The sequence below is a fragment of the Ostrea edulis genome, chromosome 5 (genome assembly GCF_947568905.1).
Source record: "Ostrea edulis chromosome 5, xbOstEdul1.1, whole genome shotgun sequence".
In the NCBI taxonomy this organism is placed as follows: Eukaryota; Metazoa; Mollusca; class Bivalvia; order Ostreida; family Ostreidae; genus Ostrea; species Ostrea edulis.
In genome coordinates, this window is record NC_079168.1 from 77,856,036 (window position 1) to 77,865,159 (window position 9,124).

Sequence of the window (9,124 nt, forward strand, 5' to 3'; positions counted from 1 at the left end):
CCATAACTCCATAACGACAAAATCAATAAGTCTGAAAATCTAGTATAAATTATCTATGAATTCTATGAAAATCTAGCATAAATTATCTATGAATTCTATGACAATCTTCTCAAGTAATATCAAGTTACTGGGTGCCATAGAAAGTTCTATTTTGTTCAATATAAAAAAACATCCCATAACTCTGTAATGACAACGCCAATAATCTGAAATTGGAAGGGATCTTCCTCTGTTTAAGTTTAAAATTTGAGACTTATTCCAAGAAAACTAAGGTTATCATCCCATGCCATAGGATGTGCTGACAGACAGATGGGCAGATGGTACAACAGACGGACAGACAGACAGAGTTATTACATTTTGGCACCCATCATATGACAGAGCCTATATTAACAAAAGAAAACTATAATTTATAATGTGTGTTTATTAGGTCTATAAATTCAAGTGGTGAATAGAAGACCTTTGTTGTCATCTTAATTCTCACTGAATACCATTTCTCTCTTTCTCTATATCCATCAGTAAGGTTGAAACGATACAGTCCCCCTTTCACGATACAATACATATTGCAATACTTATGCCACGATTCAATACTTAATTTCAATATGATACAATATACAGAAGAAATCAATAATAACATTGAAGAAAAAAAAAAGATTACCAAGATTCAAAATCAAAGATTTAAAAGCAAAATGTTTACAAACTGTCATGCGGCAAGACTGTTGGCTCTCATTACATAGTTTAAACTGATAATTAGTTCATTATTATTTTCATCAACCTTAAGGAAAACAATAAGTATAGGCCGAGCCTGATGTATATTACTAAATCTGTTTGTAATAAATGTTTCGAACTGAAAAGCGAGGCAATGAATCGAACATTGAATCGAGTGTTCATATTGAACAGTATCGATATTTCGGTGAATCGTTTCAGCCCTATCTATCAGTACTTTTAATTACCAATGTACACATCATTTTCTTATAAGAAGTATCTTTTGGACATAGTGAGCATACAGTTTTTAGCTGTATTTTATCACTCATTTACAATAAACATGCATGCCAAACTAACAAATCAGACAGTGCCCTGCAATGAATATTTTAAAAATACAAATGATTCATATGTACCATAAACTCTGTAACAACAAAACTGATAAATCTGAAAACAGAAAGGGGTCTTCCTCTTCTTAATTCCACCATTACAATAAACATGCAATTAACAAATACTATTGTTGTTGTTGAGCATAATCTCACTTACTGTAGAGGCTTAGTGTGCTTCTGGTATTTATACATCATATCAGACAGGAGTTTACCAGTCTCATTCAATGGCGGTCCCAGCTCCAATATTGCCAGAGCTACTGGGGCCCAAGTTTCAAACATTTTGGGTTCTTCCTGTGTAAGAAACAATTTTAACCTTTGAGAAAAGATCGATGCCTTCATAATGTCACGAGGATGACATCATAATGTAACTTTTAATTAATTGTTTACATTGTTTAAAAATCTACTGACAACGCCTGTTGGGCGAAAGCGCTATAGATTTAAGTTTGTGCACTGCAGATTTGACTTTTTACTTGTATTCTACCCAGATACTGAAAAAAGAATTTAATATTGATAGGTAGAGAGAGATAGAGAGGCTTTTGTTAAGAATATAATCTTTATATAGGTCATTAAACTTACCTTAATGTGTTTTTCATTAATATATTTTGTACACACATCAAAACCATTGATAAGAGAAGGATATTTGAAGGCATTAGGATTGGTGACCACTGTTCGAAGGAACTGAAGCGTATCTCCATATACATATGTTGGAGTGTCTCTTTCTCTAAAAATGAAAGGTTATATATATATATTGGTGCTTAATGTGTGAGCCAATCTAATGAAAATTAGATGTTAGATTCAATCACATATACTCGCTACAGTTTGTGTAGCGAGTATGTGAGCAGATCTAACATCTAATTTTCATTAGATTGTGTGTGGGCCTGATTTTTATTGGTGTTAATAAACATACACAATATCAATATAGACTCATAGTATACAAAAAGTTGAGGATATGAAAACTGACACCACCATAATGTAATACATGGCTTTTGCTTCAGATTAATTCTGTTGTAATAATAATAGATTTGAAGAAAACGGTTTTACATATTATAAATTTCCCCCTTCTTTCCAGTCTTTTTGACTTGTAAATCCTGATTCATGAATCTAAATATTATCACTCTTTAACTGATAAGCTAAAAATAACAATCCATACTTCGTTCTAATTTTATCATTAAAAATACACATTCAGCCAATTTTAAAAACCATGAATTGCATTTAGCAACTTTGCATTAGAACATTTATTGAACTCAGTCTTTAATTTCTTGAAAGTATCTTCGAGCAAAAAATAGTATTGGTGTGTGATTGCTTGCATTAACTATTTCATGCATTCCACCCCTAACTTGTAACTCTAACACTAACTGGAGACTAACCCGTAACTCTAACACTAACTGGAGACTAACCCGTAACTCTAACACTAACTGGAGACTAACCCGTAACTCTAACACACTAACTGGAGACTAACCCGTAACTCTAACACTAACTGGAGACTAACCCGTAACTCTAACTGGAGACTAACCCGTAACTCTAACACTAACTGGAGACTAACCCGTAACTCTAACACTAACTGGAGACTAACCCGTAACTCTAACACTAACTGGAGACTAACCCGTAACTCTAACACTAACTGGAGACTAACCCGTAACTCTAACACTAACTGGAGACTAACCCGTAACTCTAACACTAACTGGAGACTAACCCGTAACTCTAACACTAACTGGAGACTAATCCTAACTCCAACTCTAACCCTATGGTCGTTATAACAATCTAGTTTGCCAATACAACCTGTCATTGAGCCATATGTTGTCTGACATGTTTCATGCCGATTGTTAGGCCGTTCTTTACACACTAATTTTGACTATGGATTACTCTGTTTACCTGATCATTTACCTGGCTCATGGCATTTGTGACCATCAACTGGGGATGCTTACTCCTCCTAGGCACCTGATCCTACCTCTGGTATATCCAGGGTCAGTGTTTGGCCAACTCTTAATTTTGTATTCCTTATAGGAGTTATCATCGTCAGAACATTCTATGCAGTTTAACGGAGAGAAAACCCATGGGCTCTGATGATGAGGAGTTATGAGATTGATCACTGTTCGTTATCTTCACCACCTTTTATTTAACAAAATACTAAAGATTCCATACTTCACGCAAATACTTAATATGGTGAAATGACTCGAATATGTCAAATTGCGTGAACATGAATTTGCGTGTTATCTGTCAATCAAGAATTCTTACATGTATTTTAGCAACACAAAATTAAAAGCGAGTAATTCTATTTCTCAAGTGACACACAATAATAAATTTCTCGTGTATATTTAGGAATCTACATATAACACATAACATATATAATGGAATACATCGATCTATATTCCTTACAGGACACCCAGGCATTCCTTGATGACTTCCAATGTGACAGTTACCACTTCATCATTCTGTGGGAAGGTTGGGTCACATATAAACTCTTGGAGGGTTTTAAACACAGCTCTCAAGAAATCCAAGTCCTTAAGTTCCTACAAATCCATAGTAAGGAATGTATTGGTACTTATATATTCATATAGCATGTGTAACACACCAGAAAACATTGTATCATTCTTTAATTTCATAAAGTTGGCAGAATATTCATTTTAGTGGTCATATGCAAATGAAATTGAGTTACTAGTATGAGTTTTGAGAAACTACACTCGGAAATCAATTTCTGTGCCTTAGTTTGATTTCAAGTCAAGCTAAGAATAGTGTTCTGAAGTGCAACTTTGCCACAAACTATGTGCCAGAGAGAAAAAAAAATGCTTACACAAAATATACTTGTCGCAAATGCACCACAATAATGGCCGGGCAGTTGCGGCAAACTTGCTGTAAATTTGCTGCAACTGTGGGCCATAGGGCTTATATTTTGGTAAAGAGTGGCCTTTTTCACAAAATATTTTATGATTAAGATTACATTTGAACTTTGGTATCTCAATTGAACATCAATATCTTGAATTCCATGGGTATGTAACAGGAAGGGAGAACATACAGCGGACCAGACAGAGATTAGAACCCAGGCCCCCTGAATCTCTAGTCAGGTGCTCTACCAACTGAGCTATCTGGTCATCAGCAATTGAATCTAACTGACCACTACATTCGTCCCTCCTTAAGTGTCTTTACACTTGAAGACATCAACCCAGGATCATTATCCCCTGGCAGGCAATTTTGCCCATCAGTTCCAGGATCCTGCATGGTCACGGCACCAAATTTAACAGGAAGGGAGAAAATGCAACAAACCAGACCAGGATTCAAACCCGGGCCCCTGAATCTCTAGTCAGGTGCTCTACCAACTGACCTGCCTAGCCACCAGCTATTGAACCTGCATGGTTGACTGCTACAGGTACAGTTAATTCTCAAATTATTGCCACTCAAGTCATCACCATTTTCGTTATAACGCCGCAATTTTCTAAGAACGTTTTTCCTATTACTTAAAATTCTCGTTAAAACGCCAAATTCGCTATTGCCATTTGCCACGGTATTTTTAGTACAAAAGTCTATATCGAAGTGTTAATTATCTCAATAAACCGCCATGGGTGCACGTGATCGGTGATGTGGGAAATTGGTCATTATCGATCTCCGGCGTACACCTGGACAAGAAGGTACCCAGTATTGAATAAACAAGATAATTACTTAATATGAACTGTAGTCTTGTTGTTTTTACTTCATCAAAAAATATTTCAGTTTAGCTATGGCTTCACCACAAAAGAAGTTTCTGTTGAATTGCTAAGAAAACAAGCAAATCATTACATACATGTACCACGGAAACCATCCGAAATGTACACAACAGGAAATATCCAATTATTCTACTGTTTTATGGGTAAAGTCCATAAAAAGGAGGACAATGGGTGATATTTTGGCTGCAAAGGGTGAAATACTCGTTGATCTTCATCCAGTTAATGACGGCTCACCTACCAGGAAACAGCCATGCGTTGCGCTAAATACCGACACTGGACATGGTTTATAATTAACTATGTATATGTGTCTTGTATGTGTATTCTTTTGAAATGAAGACTTATTATTGATAAAACTATTTTAATAATGCTAGAAAATTTGGAAAAATAATTACGAGATATTTTTTTTAAATTTAGTTTTTACGTAAAGGAAAGATAACTCTTACATATACAAGAAAAGTAACTCTTTCTCCCCAAGATGGCGGAAATTCAATTCATCGCCAAATTCGTTATAACACCATAAATTCAAAAGAACAAAAGGTGGCGGTTTATAGTGAGATAACTGTATGTCAAAGAGAGTTAGAAGTGACCCAACTATGTTTTCTGTAAGTATCTTAACCTCAAGATCTCCAACCCTTGGATATCTTGAAGTCTTCTCTCACTCTCATTGAGTTTGAGATAACAGGGTTGGACTGTAATTTGAAAAATTACTCTAGTTTAATCCTTTATAATAATTCTTCACATACATATTTTTTAATGAATGAGCTAAACTCAATGTATACATAAAAACGTGCATTCCTTCTTGGGGTGTAGTGACATGTGGTTGAGTAAAGACAAAAAATTTATCTAAAGTTTCATGGAATACATAAAAGAACTTACAGTGTAGCAGTTTTCCTAGGAGGGTATTTTGTGTTATAAATCCACCAAACCAAATATTCAGATATATTTGAATATCCATGCATACCTTGAACATAGAAAAGTCTTTAATAATCTTTAACATTCTCTCAAGAGCTCTCTTTAACTCAGAAAAGTAGTTTGGGGGTACATGTGGCATCTTTGTGAGGTAGAAAATGTACAAATCAATGACCTCTTTCTGGAATGTTTCTGGGTTGTCCTTTCTGGAAAACAAAGTAAGTTAGAAATTTATTTTAAAACTCGATCGTATCACGAATATAAATCAATACATGGATTAGAATTTAAATTTACTGCATGCAAAGAGGTAAATATTTGTTTATATTTTATTTTCACTATATTTGCAATTTAATACATCAAAGATAACAAAATTCAAATTATCACAAAGTTACCCAAATATTTGGGAGCATGACTTCATCTAAATGTTACAATTCTAGCTCAGTTTATTTACTTTACTATTTATCTGAAGGTAAATGCATAAAATACATACATATAAATTATGTACATTGTTCTATGTTTGATGACATAGGAGAGGTGAATCTTGTAAGCATGAAATACTAAGAGATGAAAAACTAAGTGTTCAAAGAGGTTTGTCCGTGAAATTTAAAACCTTTGTGAAATACAGAATAAAATGGATATATTTTTTGTCCCACAAAATTAAAACCCTTTACCATTTGAACATTGTTAATTAATTTTTGATATGTAGTATTCAATACTCCTTCATTGTTCCTGTCTACAATATATACGATGATATAAAAGATGAATTTTCAATCAACGTTTTGAATTTTTTTCTGCCCCCTCCCCAATCTTAATTACATTTTATAAAACATTGCTTTTTTGTACACACTCTGAAAGAACAGTACATGTGCAGAGACGTCTTATACAGACCTTTTATTGATTTTTTTTCACAATATTGACCTATTCTGTTTTAAATTAGCATTATATCTTGAGCGTCTTACCCTTTGAGATCTCCATTCTTTTGGCTAGTTCCACCTGAAAGTTGGTTCAAACTCTTTTCTTCAAGATCCTGTTAATAGGTTTACAATTGTACAATCGAATATTCATATAGAAGCTAGTGTTTCAGGATCACCATGATTGCTTTTAATGTCATCCCCCCTCCATCTTAACAAGCATTCTGAAAGTATATATTGCATAAGCAACAAATGTCCCCTACTGATGCCCCCATTAATTGACAACATTAATTAATATTCAAGGAAATGTACATTTGATGTTGTTTGACCTTGAACTTTGACCCAATACATTGGCACCAAGTCACCATGTTTACCAGTGTCAAATTAATTTAATGTTTTGTTCTTCGTAGAGTTGACACATGTAGTTTTTATCAGGATGAAATAATAATCTTTACAGAAAATAAGTGGGGGGAAATATTTATATAATCATGCAAATGGGACACAAAACAACACACTGATATAACATAAAATATCTGTATGTTAAATACTTATAAAGGACTTCTAAATACTACTTCATGTCATACTTTTACCATATTTCAATCAGAACACATGAATCCTCAGATCCCGATGAATAAAAAATGTACAATATAAAAATTCATTTTCTTTAAAACTTGTCCATCAAATGTTACGAAATTCAAACTTGAGATGTAGTTTGCCACTCTGAAACTACACTGTAAGTTTCAAATGAAATTCAGAATCCACGCAAGCATAACAGAAAAAAGTCTGGAAAGCCAGTATGGGACAGACTGACAGATGGAGAAAAAAGCAATAGTCCCCTTTGGTTTTACAGAGAGGAGAAAATCTTTGGCTGGACCAGGTATCGAACCCATGACCCCTGCATTACTAGTCTAACCACTGAGCTATCCAGGCCGACATCCATGGTCCGTATAGCCCTAATTACTATATTCCTTTCTCCTTAATTTGTTTTCACCCTCGAAGATACACACAACCCAGGTTCTTTAAGTTCGCCCCTGGCAGGACAACCTGCAAATCCAGGGGTGGTCAATGGCACCAAATGTAGTATAGGAGATAGGAGAAAATCTTTGGCTGGACCGGGAATCGAACCCGGGACCCCTGCATTACTAGTCAGGTGCTCTAACCACTGAGCTATCCAGACCAATAGCCACGGTCCGTATGGTCCTGATTACTATATCAATAAACCTGAAGTGACTCACTGAGTTTAATGACTGTTAAGATACTTCAACAATAGCAAATTCATCATTCAAATCAGGTCAGATATTTGCAGATAGATTAAATTGTTTGTTTTACATCCCTTCTAGAAGTTTTCACACATATTGAAATGTCACCGGCTACAGGTGAAGTACATTCAGACCCATACTTAGTGCGCAGGGCCATGATGCAGCAAGATTTTTAACATGTCAATGCAAGGTGCAAGTTAACATTAACAAAAAAATTGTCCAAACTATAGTGAGATGATTTGTCTATAGAGTTGAATTAATGCAATCATCAAGAGTCAGTTACATGTTATTTTTTTTTCTGCACTAACTCATTAATTGTCTGCCTCCACAACTTTTGAGAAAATATCAAAGCATATAAACATTCTGAGTTTAGTGTTATAATCTATGCATATTCAAAATTAAATGATAATGCTGTCGCTAATTGTTTTGAAAGAAATGAAATACAAATAAAAAGCTAGTACAATAAAAACTAGGAAAAAATCTTGTTGAATGAGACTACTAAGTTTATATGATATACAAAGAATGTTTATAGAAAGTCAAATGAACTCATTTGGAACACTTTTATCATATACCGGTGCTGTTCCCCATAGATATATGACACCTACATATATATAACACCTAACCCTAAACCTACACTTAACCCTAACCTTTGATACTTGGAGTAGGGACCAGCATACTAGAAATTATACCAAGATATTACCTTCAAATGGTTCCCGAAATTTGCATCATCCTTTTGAAAATCATAACCAGAGAGGTATGATTTCACTAAATTTGCCTGCCAAAAAAAAAAAAAAAAAAAAAAAATCACAAATATTTAAATATTTATATGGATATTAAAGCAATTATATGAATATTCAAACAATTATACACATTCATATTTCATATGCACACTCTACTTAATTATGCGCTATTTATCAAAAGCTCGTCACATTTAAAAATAGTTTATAAATCAATTATTTAATGTCAGAGACATGTATCATAATAATCATATATAAAACAAAATCCTATTTACCATTTTTGGAATATTTCAATACTTCCAGCTTTCACCAGTCCAGTAAATACGAGACATCATTATGCAGTTATATAGTGAGCCAAAGGAGATCCATGCAGATTGCATGCACTGAAAATAGCGTCGTTGTCAACAGAATATTTTTCAACACCGATCCCGATGGGATTGCGTTCCGGGTATCGGGGTATCAGGAGAACTCGTATTCAGGAGAACTCTTACCCCGAATTATGGGTAAAAATTCTCCTAGAGAAAT

At 34.3% G+C, this 9,124-nt stretch overlaps 1 protein-coding gene across 1 annotated transcript in view; it reads right to left on the reverse strand.

Moving 5' to 3' along the window:
• LOC125649761 (uncharacterized) overlaps window positions 1-9,124 on the reverse strand; it is a 44,499-nt gene extending 35,375 nt beyond the window's left edge. The window contains exons 1-7 of the mRNA XM_056166280.1: window positions 8,875-9,124; window positions 8,563-8,637; window positions 6,652-6,719; window positions 5,745-5,898; window positions 3,462-3,595; window positions 1,662-1,806; window positions 1,243-1,376 (exon numbers count right to left, since the gene is read on the reverse strand). Coding sequence (XP_056022255.1) covers window positions 1,243-1,376; window positions 1,662-1,806; window positions 3,462-3,595; window positions 5,745-5,898; window positions 6,652-6,719; window positions 8,563-8,637; window positions 8,875-8,877 — 713 coding nt within the window. The 5' untranslated portion in view covers window positions 8,878-9,124. The remainder of the gene's footprint in view (window positions 1-1,242; window positions 1,377-1,661; window positions 1,807-3,461; window positions 3,596-5,744; window positions 5,899-6,651; window positions 6,720-8,562; window positions 8,638-8,874) is intronic.